Source organism: Macrobrachium rosenbergii, chromosome 6 (assembly GCF_040412425.1).
Source record: "Macrobrachium rosenbergii isolate ZJJX-2024 chromosome 6, ASM4041242v1, whole genome shotgun sequence".
NCBI classification, from domain to species: Eukaryota; Metazoa; Arthropoda; class Malacostraca; order Decapoda; family Palaemonidae; genus Macrobrachium; species Macrobrachium rosenbergii.
Genome location: NC_089746.1, coordinates 34,751,512 through 34,776,511, shown reverse-complemented (window position 1 = coordinate 34,776,511; position 25,000 = coordinate 34,751,512). Strand labels below are relative to the sequence as shown.

The 25,000-nt window shown below is 36.2% G+C and overlaps 1 protein-coding gene across 2 annotated transcripts in view; it reads left to right on the top strand.

The window, feature by feature from the left end:
- Positions 1–25,000, top strand: part of LOC136839446 (uncharacterized) — a 552,172-nt gene that overhangs the window by 246,271 nt on the left and 280,901 nt on the right. For both annotated transcript variants that reach the window (XM_067105502.1, XM_067105503.1), the window contains exon 2: positions 24,392–24,472. In XM_067105502.1, the coding sequence (XP_066961603.1) occupies positions 24,406–24,472 (67 nt within the window). In that variant the 5' untranslated portion in view covers positions 24,392–24,405. The remainder of the gene's footprint in view (positions 1–24,391; positions 24,473–25,000) is intronic.

Here is a 25,000-nt window from a genome sequence, read left to right as displayed (position 1 = left end):
TCCATGCACACTGCAGCTTTGAAGTTCCCAGTAGTTAAATTTGTGAAGTCCAGAAAAAATCGATTTTAGACCTAGGAATTACCCAAGTCCAATACCTTGTCATGCTGGGAAACAGAACACAAGCTTTAAAAACACCTTTTATAACTGTTCATGTTTTCTTTTATAACTATCCATGTTTTAAGACGTGATTACATAATTTCTCATATTACTCATCAGTTCCAAATTGCATCCTCAGTTTTATTTCTATTCTATCTCAGATTTATTATAGGCAAGGTCTTGTGCTGTTTTTTAGAGGGAAGCGGGTTAGATTTTCTCTCCTGTTTTATTTGTCTTTCCTCCTAGGTTTAGTTAAGATTAAACCTCATATTCGCTACGCCGTTGGGTTAGACATTATAATTATAGAAGTAGGCTCTCAACTAAACATAAACTAAGAACTATATTATTTTACCTGCAATATCGACGTTGCGTTAACACGCTCAAAAAGTTAAGTATATCTTAGTTTAAACAGACCGCTGAGCTGATTAACAGCTCTCCTAGGGCTGGCCCGAAGGATTAGATTTATTTTACGTGGCTAAGAACCAATTGGTTACCTAGCAACGGGACCTACAGCTTATTGTGGAATCCGAACCACATCATAGCGAGAAATGAATTTTATCACCAAAAATAAATTCCTCTTATTCTTCATTGGCCGGTCGGAGATTCGAACTCGCGACCAACAGAGTGGTAGCTGAGAACGGAACCCGCTCGCCCAACGAGGAACTGTTAACATGCTCAAAAACCGATGCTTCATATTTAAAAAAAAATATATTTATATATAAACATTTAGGCAGATGTAATAACCACGCTAAAATGATCATAATGAATTGCGTAATAGTTAAGACCATCTCCTAATAGAGTCTGTGGAACGAAAATTTGTCCATATTAATGAGAGGATGTAATTTTACGGTTCTTAATAATCCTGCGATCGAACGCTTTTGTAAATAACGCTAGACTATTTCTCCCCTCTTGTTTCTTATGTAATTCTATAGCGTTAGGCGCTCCTGGAACGCAAATTGTCTGTAATGAGCGCTTTTAGGGGAGGGAGGGGCGAGAGGATGGGGGCTCTAAGTGGCACCTAAGAATACACAGACGAGAGAGAGAGAGAGAGAGAGAGAGAGAGAGAGAGAGAGAGAGAGAGAGAGAGAGAGAGAGAGAGAGAGAGCGTAGGATAACTTCGGAATAATTACGTTTAATAACACTCCTTTTGTAAGATGTGTGTGTGTTTGTGTGTGTGTGTGTGTGTGTGTGTGAAAGAGAGAAGTGGAGAATAAAACAAATAAAAATAAAAGAAATTAAGATGTAATATTTTTCATAACTGATGAGATACTGTCAAATCACACATATAAGACTCCTTTATATTAAGCGCTGTGATTAGGCATTTGTCACGTCTACTTCTCAGGCAGAGAGAGAGAGAGAGAGAGAGAGAGAGAGAGAGAGAGAGAGAGAGAGAGAGAGAGAGAGAGAGAGGTTGTGACACTGTGTTTGGATAAAGATTTTCCGCCAATTACATCAAAATCTGGAGGTTTTCCTACCCTCTAGCATGGTAACTTTTTTTCTTTATCGTATCCTTTCTCGTTAAACTAGAGTTTTGAGATTGATGTGTATATATCATTACCTGGTAATTGAGGGCGGAGTCTTTTTTTTATTTATTTTTTTTTTAAGTTGGGGGTGAGCGGAAACAGAGTGCTTGTTCGTTAGTGGGTACACAGAGGTGTTGGGGATTTTTTCTCCTTTAATGCTTTGTTTATCTTCATATATGAAGTGCCTGTAATTAATTGTCCGTGTAGCAGTGGTGCCTGAGTTCGTGGGTTTGTCTGAACCTTGGAAAAGAACATACGTTAGCTGAAACGTTTGGCAACATTGCTCGGAGACAAAGCTGAGGATTTAACTCTTGGTAGTCTTTCGAAAAGAACAGCTGTGTTAGCTTAAACCTTGGGCACTTGAGAGAATAGCAGTTCTAGAAGTTTAAATCTTTGGCAACCTCCTGGGAAAGAACTACTCATAGAGGTCAGACCTTTGGCAGCATTAGGGAGAAGAACATCTCCAAGAGTTTCAGCCTTTTGCTGCCCTTGGAAAAGAACAGCCCAGGGAAATCAAACTTGCCAGCCCTTGGAAAAGAACACCCCAGGGAAATCAAAATTGCCAGCCCAGGGAAATCAAACTTGCCAGCCCTTGGAAAAGAACAGCCTAGGGAAATCAGACTTGCCAGCCCTTGGAAAAGAACAGACCAGGGAAATCAAACTTGCCAGCCCTTGGAAAAGAGCAGCCCAGGGAAATCAAACTTGCCAGCCCTTGGAAAAAACAGACCAGGGAAATCAAACTTGCCAGCCCTTGGAAAAAAACAGCCCAGGGAAATCAGATTTGCCAGCCCTTGGAAAAGAACGCCTTTGTAAGCTTTGGAAAACAAGGGAAATTTTCGTTTTGTATTATAATTTAATATCCGTTCCCTCCCTCCCTCCCCCATTTCTAGACTAGTGTCGTTGGAAGTTTTGGGAATCAGGGAAGGAGTGAGATTATGCTAAGGATTAACGGGGGAGGGAAAGAAACTGCTCGAACCATACAATCTTGAGGTTAGTAATTTCAAGAAGGTAAGCATTTGGGTTTTTTATTCAGATTAATTCAGATTTATTGTGACTTTTTCGAAACTACAGACCTAAACTAAATCTTGGAGTAGGGCGGAAAATATTCCCGAGACGTAATTCAACTGTAGCCATAAAGCTCTCTAGGCTACGTGTAAGTGTTAATATGAGTGAAGGTACTAAGAGAAAATACCTCAGCGACTTCTCTCGTAATTTATTCGAAAAATCTCTTCTTGTTGAGCGTTACGGCCAAAGTTACGCATCGGAGGCAAATGCCATTTATGCACTCAACAAAGTTCTGGTATTATTATAATTTTTTCCTTTTTTTTTGTGAATGTGAAGTTTTATTTCACGGCACGGGGGGAAAAGTTTTTAATTTGTGGATTCGTGCCTTTGTCCACTTTGTCAGAATATCGGAAGACACATGCGAATCACTCGCTCTTTACTTCTGTTTTTATGTGGAATCACTTAAATTTAAATCCCTCTTAAAAATAACGTTAAAAATTGTTGAATGAAAATTTACTGCGGAGTATTTGCCATCGTACATGGACAAAAAAATCTTTACTTCAGTTAAATAAATTTTCGTTTTATTGACAATATATTAAATTACTCACGCACGTTTGCCTAAAATATTTTTTTTTTTTACAAAACGTTTTAATTCAAGGAGAAATTTATACCCATTAACTTTAACGAAAAATATACATGCATTTTAGCTGAAAAGGAACATTTCAAGTGCAGACTGTAGGAAAGACGTATTGTTTTCGATTGTGGCAATTCTCTCCCTTCTCCCCCCGTTAAGGATAGAGTGCAAGTGTCTTGGGTTTTGAGGAGGGGAAGTAATGCGTTGGTTGGCCAAAGTAATAGCTGGATCGCATTACACAATTACAGTTACTGATGGGACAGGGTTCTCCTCTTCCCCCCACCCCAACCCTCAGAACCCCCCGCCCCTTCAACTCTTCGTCTCGTTCTCGTGTTTGTGTGATTCCAGTTCATTTTTTAATTCTCTCTCTCTCTCTCTCTCTCTCTCTCTCTCTCTCTCTCTCTCTCTCTCTCTCTGTATTTGGAACACCTCGAAATAAGGGGTAAAGTAAGAATGGGGGATGGAATAGAGGGAAGTAGATGGAATCAACAGGAGAGCTAAATGTTTGATGAATGGAGGTTACTCTAATGTGGAGAACCGAAAAGGTTGGAGGGTATTGGTTGGGAGAAGTTGGGGAAGGGAAGGCGGGAAAGACAAATTGGCGGATTAAAGGCAAATGGGAACAGAGGACGGTGAAGGGGCTTATCCTAGGGAAGGGAAATGGAAAGGATGCCAGCATTTGGGATTATAAAAAAGAGACAATAAAAGAAAAGGAAATGACCAGAACGATCTCGCATCAGAGAGAGGACTGGGACGAAAAATGTTGGCAGATTCACAGGTAGAGGAACTTTTTTTTTTTTTTTTTAGACAGGAACTTTGTAAGTAGAAAGAGCACATGATCTAGGTTTTGGGTAAAGTGGGGCTCGATGGGAAGGGAACAGATTTTATATAAGTGAAGAAAATCATACCATGCTATTTTTTTTAAAGTAGCTGAGTGGGACAACTGTACTTACAGGTAAAAAAGAACAAACGTTCGTAGATTTGGCTGTGGGGAGACAAAGGTTGATATAGGAGTTGATGCGTAATCTGATCGTCATTACTTTGGGATGGGATGCTGAGCGTAGCTACAGTCGCTTCTTCATTATTGTTGGCTAATTCCTCTCGATTCTGTGTTGTTTTACTTGCAAGAGTGTGCTCGCCTGCGTAGTTTGAGATAGATGTCCTCCTAGCTTGTTCAAAATGTTTATTTATGTCCCGGGATTTTAGCATGCCAAGAAATAATTGTATCTCGGAAAGATATAAAAAGAAATGATCTAAGAGACTACTATTACATTTATAAGGGTAGCATCAGGTAACGTTACATCCTAGATTCCCCAGCTGAACAGTACAAGTACCTACTTTCACATATTTTAGCATCCTTTTCTGCAACTGTATTAGCACTTTGAGCTGGCTCTAGTAACCGTGTTCAAGTATAATTGCATGGGTTTATTTACAGTGCACTTTTAAATAGCCTACATTAATTTAAAGTGGTTGATAGTAAAAATATGCACCGAGAGCTTCCGGAAGTGAAATAATTATAAATGCTATGTAAACGTGCTTTCGCCCCTCACACAAATACACATCCCGATGTATATATATGCCTCTTTCTGTATGCATTATCTAGCCGGATTATAAAGGACGTTAAAAAAGTAATTAAAATGCAGCCCACGTATTTGCTAGCGCGCGCGCGCGTTTTTCACGTCATTATATATTTAATTAATGCTATTGTTCGTTTTTGAATGAATGATTTCACCACTTTTGAGGAACTGTAACACATGATCATTCAATTTCTCGACCATTTGCAGCTCTGATTTATTTTCCCTGGCCAGGAACAAAGCTGGCCTCACCATTTAATGCTTCTTTCGAAAGAATGCCGCTAATTATACCCATCTTTATTTGCGCTGCCAGTTTTTCCACCATTGATTGTGCTTCATCAAAGGGTTTCATGCTCTTATAGTGTCCGATGTTTGTCGTATTATAGTCACCCTGATGAAAACGACTGCTGTTTAATTGGCGTGTTGCTCAGCGTACGAGATCGACCCGGAAGAGAGCTCCCTATTGAGGGCTGGACTTTGGGTGCACACGCGGTGAGTGATGTTATGTAGCTTGCCTCTGAGTAATGATGTACATGTGTTGCCCGGCATTCTTTTTCTCATATGAATTCCTTGTGTGTTTTTATCACCCCTGAAATCTCGTCTCTCTCTCTCTCATATTTTAGATAAAATGTGAAATACCTTTTAAAAGTTTATTTCTACTTGCGTCATCCTGCAATATCTGTTTTTCTCTCTTTCCCATGATGGATAATTGGTTATTGACCTTGCAGACTCTTGCTCCATCCCCTCCCCCTCTCTCCCTCTCTCTTGGAAGGGGACTGTGCTGTGTATACCTTTTGAAAAGTTGTCCATCATTTCTGTCTATTCATTTCGGGGCATGTGCACGTGTTTTCCCCTTTTTTTGTCAAATCGCAGTCTCCCCTTCCTCGCGTGTTTGTGAGTAACAGCCTTATCAGGCCGATCATCGTTTTCGTGATTAGTGAGGGGTCGTTTCGGCTCGGCTTCAAAGAGGTCGTTATCTCGAATATTTTCAAAGGAGGCATTGCTACAAGATAACCCGCTAGTTAGGGTGTCACTTAACAACCTCTTGTTTTGCGTTAAGCTTTTTTTCTTTTCTTTTTTTTTCTGCTGGTTGATGTATCGGAATTCTTTACGTTGCGGGCGTGTCTGTTGCGAAGATAGGTATGTTTTTGTCTCGCCTTCTTTTCCTGTTTAATGGAAGTTTTGTTTTTGATACGTGTTTTGGTTAAAGGTAATTAGATTCGGTTTAATTTTTTATTTGGCAGACGACAGCTTGTAAGTTGCAATTCATATTAGTGAAAATTTGATCTGCCTAGTGTGTTCTGTGAATGAAAGGTATCAAGTTTTCAGTATTTCGGTAATGCACTAAATTATATTTTGATTTGAATATTTATTCAGTTGTCATAAAGTGTCAAGAAGAGGATGCAATTTAGGAGCGGAAAGGAAATGTAAACTTCCTGGTGAAAAGCGGACTGCATTCGGTGATAATCAAAGCCGATGTACTGGTGTACCAAACTATTTTTATTGATGGAATACAAGTATGGTGTTTATGCTGGCTTGTTGTGCGAATTGTATTATAACGAGGCGGCGAGTAAGGCAGAGTCAAAGTGTATTCAAATTATTGATACAAAATCTCTGACAGGTCAAGAACTCTTGCGAGCGGAAAAGGAGAATTTGACATTAGAAGAAAACTGAGGGACGTCTATATACAGTCAGATGTGTTTTCTCACACCTGAAGAATGGTTAACAATTCTATATACAAATTAGGAAGAGGTTTCAAATACATATGGTTAGAAAGCTTGCAATGTCTTACATACATTATTAGTAATTACAGTTCTGACAAGGACATAAAGTATCTTCTGGAAAATGCATAAAAGATCGCTTGAACCAGGAGCGCTGGGTCTGTGTTTCCTGAGTCACGGTGCGTCACGTAGATTTTTGTTTTGAAGCGAGGACGGCCTGAGGGTCCCGGCGACAACTCTGGACCTCTCAGTATCTTAACTACAGCCAGTGACTCACAGAAAAAGATCCAGGAAATTGCCGAAAAACATATTTGCTAATACACCTGTGTATCAGATAATACCTCTTATTTATTCGCTAAAAAAGGCTATAACGTGCAACAGCAGATTGATTTATTGATTTAGAATTACAGTTAATGATTTATTTACAAGGTATGTTTATCTCCGTTTCACTGTAATTTTGCTATATTTTGTCTATTCTGTAGAAGTTACTTAGGTTAATGGACATTTTGCCAGGTTTCAAATAAATGTGCGTATTTTTAATAATAATAATAATAATAATAATAATAATAATAACTAGATAAATTTGTCTAATTGTCCCCGAGAGTTGATAAGCTTTACCATGCAATAAAGTATTTTGTTTGTCTCAAATGTAATTCCGAAAATATGTGTAAATACTTTTGCTTATGAATATCGGAAAATAACGGTGAGTATGCGAGATTGCCACTCGTAATATGACATTTGACTATATAATTGAAATTTCGTTAATAGTTATTACAAATTATGGGAGTGTAATTATGTCAAGATTTAACAGTTGTTCAGAATCTGTTTTGAAAGTCTCACTTTATACAATTGCGAAATTTGTAAAGAACATCAAATCATTCTCTTGATATTCATATTAACTTGGTGCAGAGAGGAAAGTTACTTGTAGTGTTATCTTTTTAATTTTGTATTATTTAGATATTTCCATTTAGTTTTTACACTTTTGTCATTTTTGTGACCTCGGACCTCGAAATTCGGTCAATGTATGATCAAGTGGGTCAAATAATGAGGGAACAATTAGGTGCCTTCCCGTCAAATTAGGGGAAGATTTGGTGAAAATGTGTGGTTGAAAATATAGCAATAGTAATTGTGTGATGAATTTGGAAGCATATAGTCTCGTAACACGTTTATTTCCGTGGCATTTCGACCTTTCGTGGAGCTATCCTCAAACTTCACGAGGAAGAAGTTGATAGATAACGAAAGAGAAGATTAAGTGGACAATGCATACCATAACTTTAATATAAGACCTCAGAATAAATTCAAAAATACATAACAATAATTTTGTAATTAAAGTCAGCCCAAAACAGGTAAAATACACAAACAAAAAGTAAAAGTACGAAAGGTAAAAAAAACTTTCGTAAGTTCGATAAAAGTAGTGTTTCCTTTCCGTAATTCCTCATGAGTCGCCTTCTTAGAGATTTTGAAATCGTGATTTTACATTTTCCTAAACAGTGGAAACCCTCATGTTAGTGAGGTTATAGTGAGTGCATATGTAATAGCATAATATCATCCCACGCACCCTGGGAAGTTAGGACGTCGGTTCTTTCTTGCGTTTAACCAATCAATCAGTATCCTGGGAAATCCACAGCTGTGCTTTGTCAAGTCATTCGCTTTGCTCAAGATTCAATTACCTCTTTTGTACCATAACTTTTTTATCATAATGGTTTTCTACTATGTTTTGTCATTGTGCTTATTCTTGCTGTGTTTTATTAATATATAGCCTATATATATATATATATATATATATATATATATATATATATATATATATATATATATATATATATATATATATATATATATAATTACATATATAATATATATACAGCAAGAAGGCACTAAAGCAGACAGCTTGGTACATGTTTTCCTTTATTCAGGACGCCCTAAGTTTCGAGATCCTTGTCTCATCCTCAAGGCTAAAAATACAAAGTAAAATATACAAATACAGCAAGAAGATTTAGGATATATGTACAAATAAAATATGATAAAGTAAAACATCAGTAAAAAAGGAAAAGGAAAACCATGTACCAAACTGTCTGCTTTAGTGCCTTCTTGCTATTTTGCTGAGGAATAGCCTCGCTTTCACACCAGTATAATATATATACATATATACAGTATGTATAGTATGCATATATATATATATATATATATATATATATATATATATATATACATATACATATAGCCTATATATACATACATGCATACTTACATACAAATATATACATATAATATATATATATATATATATATATGTGTGTGTGTGTGTATGTATACTGTATATACGTAAATATATACATACACACACATATATATGTATATATATAAACAAGCGAATCCCACAGGAAAAGGACAGGCAGAAGTTCAGTACCAAGCGCCTTCACGTTTATTAACGCATCGTCTGGGCACAAATGCGTCAATAAACGTGAAAGCGCTAGGTAATGAATTTCTACCTGTCATTTTCCTGTAGGATTCGCTTATACACTGAAGTCACGTGCATCTACTGTGATTTTTAAGCATATATATATATATATATATATATATATATATATATATATATATATATATATATATATATATATATATATATATATATATATATATATATATATATAATATATATATATATATATATATATAATATATATATATATATATATATATATATATATATATATATATATATATATAATATATATATATATATATATATATATATATATATATATATATATATATATATATATATATATATATATACTGTATATATTTGCTGGAAGTGACACACCTTTTATATATACATACACGTATGAATGGTGGTGTATTGTACATCAGTTTTCTAACCTGACCCAGTAAAGAGTGTAGCTGACGAAAGAGAGAAGAAACTTCAATAGAACGAAATCTTCAAGTAGACATTATACCAGCCTCTTAAAAGAAGGGAGATTATGGGAACGGAGGATATGCAAGACACTATTCAAAATGCTTCGTAAGCTTGGGTAGAGAGATTACGTTTAGAGGTAATTAGTGACCTCAAGATGATTGCGCTGGGGTTAGATAGAGTTGTCTTCTAGCAAGTGAAAGTGAAAGGCAAAATTAATTTGAGAGAGGAAAGAAAGTGAGCGTTACGAAATGTACACTGCAGCTAGTTTTTGTGATTGCAGAATAAAATAACAATAACAAGCTCCTCACTTCACACAGACCCAATTTTGTTTTCAGCTTCATGCGAATATGCCAGTGCTCGTCACACTATAATGAATTAGACGCTTCCGTCTCTGTTGTTGTGGTATGAATTTTTTTAGTAGATGGAGCATAACATGATACTAATGAGGCTCTTGCGAACAATGAATGTGATGTTTGCTAAATATAGTAACAGAAGCAAAATAGATTATTATTGCGTGGCATATTTAGAAGTCGTATTCATTTTACACTGCTTCGGGGACTAATTGTAACTTCCACCATTTTCTGTTATAATATGAGGCTCTTACGAATAAAGAATGTAATGTTTGCTAAATATAGTAACAGAGGCAAAACAGATTATTATTGCGTGGCATATTTAGAAGTCGTATTCATTCTATAATGCTTCGGAGATTAAGTGTAAAAATTAGTCATACATATTTGATTGCTATCTGCCTCTTATTGCTAATGTGTTAAGAATAATGAATTATCTTTCTTTTTTCTCTTTTTCACGGAAGCGGTAAAGTCTTAGGAAATTAAACTTCATTTATGCATTGAATGTTTTAGCTGGACATTGTTTTGTGTATGTACTCTTGTTAGAATAGAAAATAAAATGCGACTTGATTGTTTCGCAGGGAAAAAACGCACATGTATATTTAGCTTACAGACGTAAACCGCGTACACAAAAAATAAACTCATAATTCTCGCTTAATTGTTCCTTGTGTCTTCTTGCAGACACACACACGCACACATATATGTATGTATGTAATACATATACATACACGTGTGTCTGCGTGCGCTTGTGAGTGTGAGGGGTCTGCTGCCCTGAATATTTGATATTTATATTTTTTTTTTTCACGATATCTCTCCTACTTATCAAGTCCTGATAAAAACTAATATACTTAAAGCTTAACGGAATACATTTGATATAAAGATTTTCTCGCTGCTGCTCTGCTTTTTATGAGAGAGAGAGAGAGAGAGAGAGAGAGAGAGAGAGAGAGAGAGAGAGAGAGAGAGAGGTTGTGTAAATATTGTCGGTTGTGGAGCTAAGTCGTTTATTTATACTATGGTGTTTATAGCGGGACGGTGGTGAGAGAATATGTTAAGCACATTTTATTACCACCTACTGAACGGTATTTGTTTATCATTTAAGTCCTCCGGGGGAAAATGTTTACACAATTCTAACGACGGCTATTTCCGTTTTATGTATCTGCGCTCCAAATTTGTCTGTTTATGAAGGTGATTTTTCGTTATAATGACATCGTAGGGAGAAGTGCTTTCGTCATTTGTTGATGTAATCATCCTCAGATTTTGTTAATAAAGCGAATGGGTTGATGGCTTCCACCAGCCAAGAATAACTGGCGAGAAGGAGCCTTCAGAGAAAAACCGGCCACAAGGAAAAACCACATTCATCCTGCAACACATCTCATCAGCAGAACGTTGATCCTCTGCATGGACTAATGGATTCTTCTTTGTCTAGAATTGGCCTTTTCAACTTTTTCGTTTGTTAGATGTCAATTGAAGTACTTTTTTTCAATGAGACTTTTGTGCAGTGATTAGTATGAAATCATTGGTATAAGCTATCTAATCTCAAGCCAGTCGGTTCTGATGTTATCATAAATATCGATCCTGCAAGTTTCGCAAGTCGTTATTTAGTTTCGATATGAAACCTCTACGTATTTAGGGGTAGCTTAAGCCAGTTAGATTTTTTCCCTGGTTTGAATGGAAGTGCCTTCTAGAGAAATTTTGATAACTAACGCAATTCTGTAACTCATTCAGGTGGTCCTCGGGCTTCATTGTGATCAGTGGATGCTCACTCCAGTTTTTTTGGGGGGTCCTTTATTCGATATTTAAATCGTCATTAGTGCATAAACTCCTTTGCTTGTGTATTAAGAGCTGCTGTATTTTTATCGATTGCAAGAAACATCGATTCAGTCTTTGCTTGTGCCGGCGCTCTCTCTCTCTCTCTCTCTCTCTCTCTCTCTCTCTCTCTCTCTCTCTCTCTCTCTCTCTCTCTCTTTATATATATATATATATATATATATATATATATATATATATATATATATATATATATATATATATATATATATATATATATATATATATATATATATATATATATATATATATGAACTCTCAACATCTCGTTTCAACTACTGTTTTTTTTTTTTTTTTTTTTTTTTTTTTTTTTACCATTACCACGTTTCACATACAATTTAAAACTGAAAATGAAAATATAAATCAAAGTATGGTACAGAAAACTCAGAAAATATTTATAATTATTTATAACGAGAGCACTTTATTATAATCTTCATTAAATGAAGATTATTTAGAGGGAATTGCATGGAATATAATTCCCTCTTAATAATCTTCATCTAATGAAGGTTATAATAACGTGCTCTCGTTGTAAATAATTATAAATATTTTCTGAGTTTTCTCATACAAAGAAAAGAACAAATTGAAGGCTTTCTTTTCTACATTTTCGGGGCTCGATAACATTTCTCGTTGTCAAACAAACGGGTTTTAGATTATGCCGGTAAATCTTTGAGTGACAGTTCGAGTAGAATCAGTATTTTTCAGTACGGTGTAATTACTGAGATTATCTTAACTCGGTCAAAAGGATTAATTTCTTTACATCAATTGAAGTATTTGTATCTTATGTATTTATGCTTGTAATGAGAGGTAATTCGAAGTTTTAGTTTTTATCAAATACTTGTTGAGTGTACATGTTTGTAGTGAAGTATTTTTCTTTTACCAGTTTGATACCGTAATAATACAGAAAGTATCGAAGATTGAAATTAGATTCATCCCGATTCCATTTTTGGAATTCAGATTCAATATTTTGTTTTTCCCGGCGCTCTAGACATGGAACAGATCCCGCTAAATGAATAAATAATCCTCAGATCTTGCTCAGTCCCGTTCTTCCATCGTGCCAGGTCGTCATAACTCCGTATGTTGATAAATGAATTATTACCTTACCGAAGATTAGAAAGAAAGAAGGCGGGGTTCACGTTATTCACTGCCTTCAATCTTTGATTAAGTCTTTCGATGATTTGACTGTCAAATATTTAACGTGACCTTTTCCGGTGAAAATAGCACCGAGTTAGGAAGAATCTCCCTTTCCTACAAAATAGCCGTTGCAACTTGCTTTCTCTCTCTCTCTCTCTCTCTCTCTCTCTCTCTCTCTCTCTCTCTCTCTCTCTCTCTCTCTCTCTCTCTCTCTCTCCCCTTCGTAATTTAGGGGGCACCCTTGGTTCACAACCTTTGGAGGATCGGTATGGAAGCATATTTTTAAAGCCCATTATATCTGTTGACCCAAGAAGCAAATTTTCTACCTGATTGTTGATCGACTTTTGTAGGTCCTTGTAGCTAAGACAGTGAAAGAGAGTATAGGGAGAAAAAGTGATAGACGTGAGTGATCATTGCTCTTCCAAAATGGTTGCTGTTGTATGATAAAATAAAATGGGAGGGCCCTGACTAGGTAATCCTTTGGCTACTTTTTGGCGCGAAACCATAAATCATGTTCCTTCCCCTTTTTCTGTGTGTGGATATATATGTATATATATATATATATATATATATATATATATATATATATATATATATATATATATATATATATATATATATATATATATATATATATACACACACACACACACACACGTACATACATACACACATATATATATATGTATGAGTGTGTGTTATTGCAGTGCAAAAAAGTAGATAGATGGATAAATGAATAAAGATGTACGCGTTCATACGTAATGTAACATATGTTTACATTTGTTTTATGCTCAAGTCACAGATGATGAAACAACACTACTGTTATTAGTCCCAGTGACCATTCCGATCTGTCCACCCCAACTCTGGTGGCCACCTATCGCCCTTATTCTTCGTCCCTCGGAGGGAGAAGATAAGCGCGGGCAGTCAGACCCAGGTGGGTTCTAGATGAAAGCCTCGAGATAAATTGCGAGTTCATCGTGGTTCGAGACTTGGGACAGGCAACAACTCAGCCATGGCGATAAGGCACCAAAGAAGCTGTTATCGCATGGTATCTGCGCCTGAGTGCGCTGGGAGATGTTTTGGTCGTGGGTAAATTTCGGGGCCCTTGGTGGTCGGGGGGACATGTTTGGCTGGACTGTATTGGTGGTCGGAGTCGTAGGGAAATGATAAGTAACCGGAAGGAGTTTCGTGGGATTATCTGCGGTCAGATGTAGTTGGATTCTTTCTTCTTGGAGGCGTGCTGTTTGACCTATCTTTTTTCTTTATTCAGAGGCCAGTGGGACTGGCATCCCAGTGCCTTCTTCTACCCAAGCTCATAGGAAACATAGGAAAGATGAGGGGAGGGGGCGCAACCATTATATGGATGTAGACCCTTTAAGGAAGCTCAAAAAGAGTGAAATTATGGTCCTGACGAAGAGAGGAATTACCATTTTTTTTAAAGTACACTATAGCGTATGGGTGATGAAACGAGAGACTGAATAAAATTACGAATGATCACTTGGAACAGCTGATGTGACAGTGTGATCGACTGCTTTGCTTAAAGATGTTGGCTCCAGTAAAATACGTATCTAACACCAGCGGGAATTCAGTCTTTTTAAGAGATGAATTTTGTTTTTTTTTTGAAAGGGGAACGGTACTCGAGAATATGCTAGTTTGATTTCATGTTAGGAACTGATGTTGCTGTGCAAATGAAGCCATTCGCAAAATATATGAACAAAAAGTGGAAATATTCCGATGAATGTCAGTCATTTATGGAAGTTCAGACGTATCACATTAATCGAGAAAACTTCTGTAATGGAAATGAACGTTTATTTTAATTTCGCCAGCACCTTGGTGGCAGTTAGTCACAATGATTATGTCACTTCATGCGTACAAAATCCGACTCATATTTTTAGATTGTGGAACTTGCTCTGTTCTTCTGGGTTTTATGAGTTATTTTGACCTGTTTAAAGAGGTAGGTCTGTCATTACTGAATAAGAGAGGGCCTTCAAACACGCTTTCCATTGACCCCTGTTAGGTTCTTCATTATAAAAGCTAAAACCGAAAAAGTTTAAGTTCGCCGCATAAGTATTAAGTAGTGAGTTAATAATTGGCATGTGAAATGCCAATCTTCCTTTAAAATTTCAGCTTTTAAGTATGGGTTACAATATTCCCTAATTTAGCTTTTGATAAATAAGGTTTTGTCAAGATTCCTTGAAATCCAAGAGTCAGTTGAGATCCTCACAGAGCAGAATGGAGAGAGAAAGAGAATTTTACCGCTTCTCATCTTCAAGATTTCTATTTATTATGACCTTGCTAGAAAATTTACAAAATTACTGTGTTTATCTTGATCTTACAAAGATGACTGTAGGATTTTGATGTCTTTCAGTACCTTCATGTAAAAAGTAATTTGTTCGTGACATTTTATGTTGTTTTCAGGTCAGCAGCCTGGTGTCATTTGACTCTTATTAAGGCAATGGAAACGAGTAAGAAACTTTGGAAGCTTTGGTACTTTTAAACTTGAAAAATATGTATTATGTTTTGAATTTTTTAAAAAACTGAACAACTTAAATAACGATCCTAAATTGCAAGGGAGGCGGCGTTAATAGCTCCTCACAGCATGAATGGAAGTGGTATTGTTTATTTGAAGATGGTGGACTGTCACTGTAGGCTATACTCTTTAGCCGTTGGGCCTCATTCTCGCCCATGCCACTTACCCAAAATCGCTGAGGTCTGTTATTTCATCAAGTTGACGCAACCTTGGACAAACTGAAACGTGAATGATGGGGCGCACGACCCTCCTTTTATTAAATAACAATTGTTACTAAAACTTACATGAACATTAGTGTATGAATATAATCCGGGGAGAGAAACTTACTCTGTAGAAACTCCATTATGTTCCTCTAGGAAGACTCATTCCCTGTCGCCGTCTCGTCCCTTGTTATGAATTGAGATGCTTTCCCCGGGGTCATTCTATTCCGTAAGTTGGCAGACGCCGTCACTAAGTACCACAAAACAGAGCGAGCGATGCTAAAGGGGGAATGCAATTAGCTCCCCATAAAAAGACCGTTGTCTGCGGCGTTTAATGCGATGTGAAGAAATGGAATGTCTGGCAATGCTATTTGTTTGAAAGGGTTTGCGGTGCGTTAACCTTTCCTGCTTGTGGTTTTCAAAAAAAAAAAATAAAAAAAGATGGACTGGAAAGGAAATTTAGATTCGAGAACGCACGTTGATACGCTGATCTTTCTACGGCGAAGACTGTACGGGTACATGAATGTTGTGCATTATAATGTGGGAAATTTGGTACGCGCCCTCCCCAGAAACACACGCTCATACATTCGTGAAAGAACTGTTGATCTTACCAGGAAATTAATATTTTGACTGAACAGTAATAGAAATCGATGCTCTCTCTCTCTCTCTCTCTCTCTCTCTCTCTCTCTCTCTCTCTCTCTCTCTCTCTCTCTCTCTCTCTCTCTCTCTCAGTTATGCACAGAACGGCACTTGAAGAAGGACTAGTCATTTTAACAGGAAGCTAATCTTGAGATAAAGGAACATTTGAGTGAGCAGAACAATAATAGATAAAGATCGGTTAATTCAATCCTCTTGTCTCCAAGTGGGAAATCGAATATGCGGCGTTCGAAATCCGATGCCCCTTTTCATCCTGCTGTCCCGATTCGCTTCTCAGCTCTTGTGTGTGTTTTAGCTGACCTACATTCGGGTCGAAGGGAATCGTATGCGGCTTCAAAAACACGCTTTGATCAGCCTTTTACAATAGAGGAAGGTATTTCTGTTTTGATTGAATCCGATCGCGCTGAATGGTTTTGAAGAGTCGACTCGAAGCTTTTCTCATTTTCTTTCAAGTTTTAATTGTGAATGCAATTACCTCAAGTTGGTCTAATCGGATTTTATGCTTTTTCATGAATCAGTTTCCATCATGTACCTAGAAAGTTAGTATAATTTCTCGAGGCATGTCTGCTAAAAATACATTCTGTTCCCTGAGTGCTATCGCCTTTTCATTCATAGTGACGTTGTGTAATATCAGTGTTATTGAACTTTATGTACTGTAATTCGTCAATTTTAATTACACGAAAACTAATAGGAGGCTTTCAAAATAGTTAAATTTTTTTAATTCTATGATTCTTTTGTAGATTTTATTTCGTAATATTTTCTATAAATATTTTTGCACATATTCTGAAGGAAAGAATAAAACGATTTGCATTGCTAGATTTTGTACGGTACAGCTTAATGCATTTGTAGTTGTAGCTACACGATGATTTCCCTTTAGAATTTCTGTTAAAGCAAAAATATTTTTCAATCTCTGTTATTGCGCACACCCAAGCACGCAAATGCAAGACGAAATTTCTGTGTTGGCATTATCTGATAACTCGTTGGGTCCTTATTAAATTTCGTCGTCGCTCTCATTCGGTGAAGTTGTGACTACGTGTTTGCAATTGGTTATTCAGCATTATTACGGCTGCGCCTCCGAGTTTGTGAACTGCAGGAAGAAAGTTCGCGTGTCGCTTTGGTGAGGACCTCAATCCTTTCAGGAGCATTGCGTTGGGGGGAAAATCTTTGTGCAGTGGTGGAGGTAAAAAAAGACAAAATTTTAAATGTAATATACATGTGAGGTTAAATGATAAGGAAAAGGGTTCGATTCCCAACCGAGGACGACGATTTGGGCGTGTTCCGTTACAACCCTTGGAGGGATGGGGTCATCCCATAAGACTTGCTGAGAACCTGAAGATTAACACCTTCTCGAGCTATCCACTCTAGGGATTATATATATATATATATATATATATATATATATATATATATATATATATATATATATATATATATATATATATATATATATACACATAGACATATATATACATACATACATAAACATATGTACATAAACAAATATGTTATTTTTTCAAAATTTTGTGTTGATGTGGATGGCCCTCTTATTCCCAGAGGGTGCACATGTCGATTAGGAATTTGACTTTGACCAGTAAATTTGAGTTATTCAGAATGGAAGCTTTTTATTTGGCATGGATATTCCACAAATGCCGATGAGCAGAGTTAGGTCAGGATCAAGACCGAGGTCATAAAGAGGTCATGGATCTTCATATTTGTCACTCATAATCCATTAAAGAATGGTGATGCGCAACTGGAGGTTAAATGGCAAATAAGAATTTAACCATGTCCATATCTTTTGAACTGTGAGACAGAGGCCTCATGTTTGGTACGCATAATCGACTGATGACGCCGATATGTCGTGAGAACCCAAGTTCTTAGTTAAAGCGCAGAAATAAAATAATAGTTTAACTCTTGATATATACGAGATAGATTCTTCATGTGTGACATGCGCACTCTGTTAAATATATTTTTGTATTCTTTGCGATTTAGGGTATTCTGCTAGTGTGTGTGTGCGCGCGTGTGTATAAATATATTAATATTGCCGGGGAAAATTTATATAATAAGGAGAATAATCTTTTGCTAAGTAATGCTTTTAAAACTTTTCGAATATTCAGAAGGCCTACAAATTAGATTAAGAAGCTTAAGAACATTAGAGCTTCATTGTACATAAAAATCTGTGCGATAGTAAAAGTGGTACATTGAATTTACTTTCGAAGAGGAAAGCTCATGAGAGAGGAAAGCTTATGAGAGATCATCATAACGTTGAAAAATCCTTTTATTGTATGACTGTTAGAACTGGGAAAAGGTAGAGAAAAGATTGATAAAATCAACGCTAGTGGAATATATTGGTTTTTAAAAAAGCAAAAACGCAGAATCCCATGGAAACTAGCCTTCTTTACCGGTATTAAAAATAACTATTGAAAAATCAAGCTTAAGACAAATTAGATTTCATAAGACGTAAGATTACGTTCAAGAATTTCCTGGTCTTTCCATTAGAAAATTAATACTTAAAAAGAAAACAGCAAAAGTATTGTTATGGAAACTTCGAGACTTTCAATTAAACGCCAGGCCCCATAAGAAAAAACATCTGGTATTAGGAAAAGCAGAAAAAGACGAGGCCTAAGAGAAATATTTAGTAAATAAGAATGCATGAGAAAATGCAGACATTTCACATTAGGAAGAGAAGAAAAAGACGAGGCCTAAGTAGAATATTTAGTAAATATGAATGCATGAGAAAATGCACACATTTCACATTAGGAAGAGAAGAAAAAGACGAGGCCTAAGTAAAATATTTAGTAAATAAGAGTGCATGAGAAAATGCACACATTTCACATTAAGAAAAGAAGAAAAATATAAGGCCTAAGTAAAATATTTAGTAAATAAGAATGATTGAGAAAATGCACACATTTCACATGAGTCAGTGTCGTTCCTGCGATTGCTATGTTTCTGTTGGGTAATTTGCACTTTTTTTGGCAAGCTATTTAAGTTCGAAAGTTATTAAGAATGAAGTATTACGATTGCTATGTTTCTGTTGGGTGATTTGCACCTTTTTTGGCAAGCTATTTAAGTTCGTAAGTTATTGAGAATGAAGTATTTTATTATGCCATGGAGATTAATGTACAAAAAAGTAACCCTCCATATAATTATTATTTTAGTAGTACTACAGTAGTATTAGACCAATGGTCGTAGTTTCTGTTCGTAATTGTTATGAAAACTACATTCTTCTGATAATACTTCAATGTCCGTATTTCTTAACGCCGCTCTCTGTTCGGTAATGAAGTAGTGAAAACGCCTTGTTGTACTCTAACCCTAAAAATTGGCGTCGATAAATCTTTGCTATATATTCTGTAATTCACTTATTCTTCATGTAGCCTGTAAAATGCATATTGGTAAGTTTGGATCCTAATAAAATAGTTTTTAATAAATTGTGAATTTTTTTAAACGTGTGACTGCTTTAATTTAAAAAAAAATGCATAAATGTTACCCTGTAACATAAGATTGCTTTGGTGTTTCTGTACAAATGAAAGTATTCTTAAATGTAATGTGTATGGGTGCGTCAGTATTTCATAAATAAAACTTGAATGATAGTCTGTCCCCTACTCTGAAGTACACGACCCAAGTTACAGGGCTACAGAACGTATTATGTTTTTTATAATTTTTTTTCATTTCGTATTTGGCCCGGAAAAAGAAATCGTTCCCTTTTGAAAAGCACATAACGGTGTCCCGAGGTATAAAGCTCTTTCATGATTGATCAGGGGCGAGGCCGCTCCGCATGAAATATTTGTCAAGGCATTACTCTAGAGAAATGGAGGGAACTGCTACATGATATTCAAATTTTGCCCTTTACCTTTTCATAGCTTTCCACATTTATACACACACACACACACACACACACACACACACACACACACACACACACACACATATATATATATATATATATATATATATATATATATATATATATATATATATATATATATATATATATATATATATATGTGTATATATATATATATATGTATGTGTGTGTTCCAGCATAACTGTGAAACACATTGAGCAATTTCATCCAAACTTGGTAAGCATTTGACTTACTATCTCGGAAAGAATACTATGGGGGTAAGACATCACTGGGAAGTGGGTGACATTAAAAAATAATTGAAAACGACAAATATTAGTATCTAATCCACAGTTTTCGAGGTCACTGAGATGAATAGTGACACTCCCGATGCCCATTAAGTCCAAGTTCAGCCCCAATAGGAAGCGGGGTTGAGAAGGGAGTGGGAAAGGGGTGACATGTAAAAATAAACAAAAATGACAGATATTAGTGTCTGATCCATAGTTTTTGAGGTCGCTGAGATGAGTAGGGACACTCCTGATGCAGTTTAAGTCCAAGTTCAGCCCCAATAGGAAAGGGGGGTTGAGAAGGGGTGGGAAGGGGGTGACGTAAAAATAACCGAAAACAACAGATATTAATGTCTAATCCTTAGTTTTCAAGGCCACTGAGATGAACAGTGATATTTCTGATGTCTTTTCAGTCCAAGTTCAGCCTGATAGGAATAGTGGGGGTGAGAATGGGTGAAAAATAAAAGGTCAAAAATTACAGATATTATCGTCTAATCCATAGTTTTCGAGGTCGCTGAGGTGAATAGTGACACTCTCGATTACCTTCAAGTCCAAGTTCAGCCCCAATGGGAATAGGGGGTGAGCAGGGGTGAAATATAAAATGTCAAAAAAGCTGGGCAATGTAATTGAAGCAACTATCTTAACAGGAGAGAGAGAGAGAGAGAGAGAGAGAGAGAGAGAGAGAGAGAGAGAGAGAGAGAGAGAGAGAGTTTATTGGTTGTTATTCAGAGTTTTCCCAGACAGCACTGGGTTGGTCAGCTAGTATATATATATAAAGATGGATGTATGTATGTATGTTTTTGTGTGTATGTTCCAGCATAACTCTGAAACGCATTGAGCAATTTCAACCAAACTTGTTATACATATGACGTACTATCTAGAAATCAGCACTGTTGAGGGTAAGAAATCACTAGCACCAAAGGGCACCAAATCGAGGTCGGGGGGTGGGAAGGGCTTCCCTAAAACGGGGCTGGTTCCGCCTGTAGACTTAGTAACTAAATAAACTTTACAAATTTATCATATCTAATTTCGGTATACATATGACTTACTAACTGGAAAAGAATACTGTGGGGTAAGACATCAATGACTCCAAAGGGGGTGGGGGTTGGGAAGGGTGTGGGAAGAGTGAGAGAGAGAGAGAGAGAGAGAAAGTTTATCCCGGGCAGCGCCGGGTTTAGGTCAAAGAAGGAAAGAGTAGTATTAGTATATATATATATATATATATATATATATATATATATATATATATATATATATATATATATATATATATATATATATCTGTATCTGTCGTGTAATATATATATTTATCTACTTATTTATTTATTCACGAACACTATACTACAATTATTTATTTTTTCACGAACACTATGCTACAAATGTCATTTAATATCAAATTCACGTAACCTCAGGATCAACACCAAAGGAGAATTTATAAAGCGATAATATTACATATATATATATACATATATATATATATATATATATATATATATATATATATATATATATATATATATATATATATATATATATATATATTCACACACATACGTCTTTTTTTAGGTTTATGGGGAGGCTCTAAAAGGTGCTTCTTTCCTGTTTTTATTATAAGTTTTGAAATGAGGTTGACCGCCCAATAGCCATGTTCATCATGTCTGCGATCTGTCACAATTAACAAACTTCCTGGTACCTGAATCACTGCATTACGTCAACATGGTAATGGAGTTTTACAAAACGTTGCCCAGTGGTCTGCCTGCCCGCAAAATCAAACCTTGGCCCCCTAACTAATGAGGCGGTTATTATAACCACTTGAAAACTATAGCTTCCTTCAGTGACAAATATTTATAAATTAATGTGTGTTTACATTTAATAGTGTATATATATGTATGCTCATTTTTACATCTTTACATACTGGTACATTTATATTTGTGGGTAATCTCTGCGGGTGCTGTCCTCATAATAAATTGCATTTGTCATGTACTTCGGTCCGTTAAGTAACTTTTCATTCATGCTACTTTTTTTTGTCTCTTTCCATTCTTCAAGGAGACTTTTCCCTTAATTTTACTTCCATCAGCTGAGTTACTGATGAAAACAGAATCGAAAGTAGTTTCGCTGAACAGCATTGCAAAGTTTAGCCACAAGGGCAAGAACTCGTCTCATCCGCAGACGGTAATCACAAGCAAATCACAAACGCAAGAGGGGACAGGCGTCAGTCATAATTAGAAGAGTTTTCCACATTATAAAAACTACTTTATGAGTGGTCATTAGTTCAAACGTTAGTCATAAGCTGTGAAATGAATGACAAACACGGTAACCAAACCCAAGCATTCGGGGTTCACAACAGATTCTAACAACGTCAGATCACGTTTCTTTTGCCTTGGCACATATCCGCTAACACTGTAATACGATTCACAGGATTGTTTGGGCAGGGGAGATTCAACAGTGCTTTCGATCGGGAAAGTTTTTTTTTTTTTTTTTTTTTTTTTTTTTTTTTGCTACAGGAAGACTGAAATGCGCACTTTATTTATGTGCCAGACATAAAGAGAGAGAGAGAGAGAGAGAGAGAGAGAGAGAGAGAGAGAGAGAGAGAGAGAGAATGTCTTATGAATAGTTTCATCGATGCCCTCGCGTCTTGATGGTACAGTGTTTAATCTCTTGTCTCGCTCTCAATCCACCGAAGATGCGACCCTTAACAGTTGACTAACAACTGGTTACATACTTTACTACTTAGGCCAAAAGGGAGGCATCCTGGTTTTTGGGGTCGCACCCATTCGTTCCTCCCCGTTCATTTGCAAGCTAGACGACCCCCACCCACACACACTCAGACACACAAGCACACACACACACACACACAGAAGATGCTTGTACATTCATGATGTTATTGTTTTGACAAAGAATGAAACTCGTGACCTTGAAGCTACCATACACATTCCTTCCCAAATGTTCCTGCTGATATTTCGCTATTTTTCAAAATTAATATTTTAAAATTTGGTGAAGGTTCGGTACAATGATCGCAACTCATTTCTTAGCTTTGGTTGAAAAAGGCTTACAGCGTGCTTTGTAGGCTTGCGTTAAAGTACAAAACAACTTTTGGGTAGTTGTCTGCTCGCTTTTCTTTTCTGAAACGCTTTTATGGATAATTGTAGACATGTTGTCTCGCAAGAACGATTCATAGACCAGTTTAACTTCGCTTTTCTCATTTTCTTTATTATTCTAAGATCTTTGCGCGGTTATAGTCTCGTCTCGTTGTTGTTATGGATAAGGTTCATCAGTGATGATAAGCGTGTTTGTTATGCGAAGACTGGTTCTTGCCGGTTCTAAACTCCTTATTTGTAGCAGAAAAACTCCTTATTTGTAGCAGAAATTATTTGTGTGTGTTTGTGTGTGTGTGTGTGAGCATATGAGCATTTTTAATTTTTACGTATGATTATAGACTGTCTCTGTTTTGTAATGACTCGTTTAATGATGACTGAAGACTCAAAGTTACAGTCGTTTATGATTGTGGGCAAATATCGATTCGTGTTTGGTTGTGTCTGAGATTTCTGGCGAGGTACGCAGCTCTGTTTTGCCGTCAGTAGAGATGGTAAGTCTGCAGACCGGCGCTGCGATATTGTGCTTTTCTCTTTAACGGTGTTTGCGACCGGATTTTTTTTTTCTGTTGGCGCTTTTAGTAGGTTACTGTGATGGTGAAGGGCCTGCATCATTGTTAACGAAGGCATGTTGTTTTTGTGGGCTTTTATCTCTATTTTGATAATAACAAGTATAATTACAGTATACTCTTATTCATGAAGTATTGTTAGCCCGTGATTGTTATTGGGATTCTACGTGGCAATGAATGTAACTTTTTTTGTTGATGTAGTTGTAGTTGTCAGTATTGTGCTTATCAGACCTATTACTGCTTTTGCAGTACTGTTACTACTTTCATATTTGTTATTGTAATTGATATTGTTGTCATTACTATAATTCACAGTATTATTATTATTATTATTATTATTATTATTATTGTTGTTGTTGTGGCTTAGTTCCTAGGTTAGCATAATTGTTTACTAACTGGAGCTTTAATAAAGAAAATGTGTAACTTTTTTTTCCTTTTTCCAGACGTGGTGACGATAATGATGTCACCGCCGCCGGTACTGGTTTCCTTGGTAACCATTCTGGCCCTCGTTGCAACGGCGTCAGGTAAATAATTTCGTGTCTTGATTTTTCATCTTTCTGATAATTTTTTTATACCTCTTTGCTTATAAAGCATTATATTTATTCGTCGACGGGGAAGAGTTTGTACAGCATATTTGTTTTTTGCTGTATTTTGTACTGAAAATTTTCCAGGTCTTTATTTACCAACACATTAATCCTTTTAATAATTTGTAACTAGGTTTTGGAGTTGAAAGTTTAATTATAAATATTAATTTACTGAGGATTTCCGTGACGTGATAATCTACTTTTATATCAAATTATGTTAATCCACGAAAATCCTATTTACAAGTTTTCATTAATGGTATTCTGTTACATATAATCCCTTCATTGTTGTTGGATATTCGTTTTGAAGAAAGTAAACGCCATCTGCAAGTCTTTCTGTACAAACTGGTAAGGATTTTATGCGGTTGATCCCTTTGATATTTGATAGTATAACTACTTTTAATTGCAAGAATATTTAAATGAAATAATGTAATTTGTTGATGTTTGTCATTTTCGTTTTTGAGAAAAGGG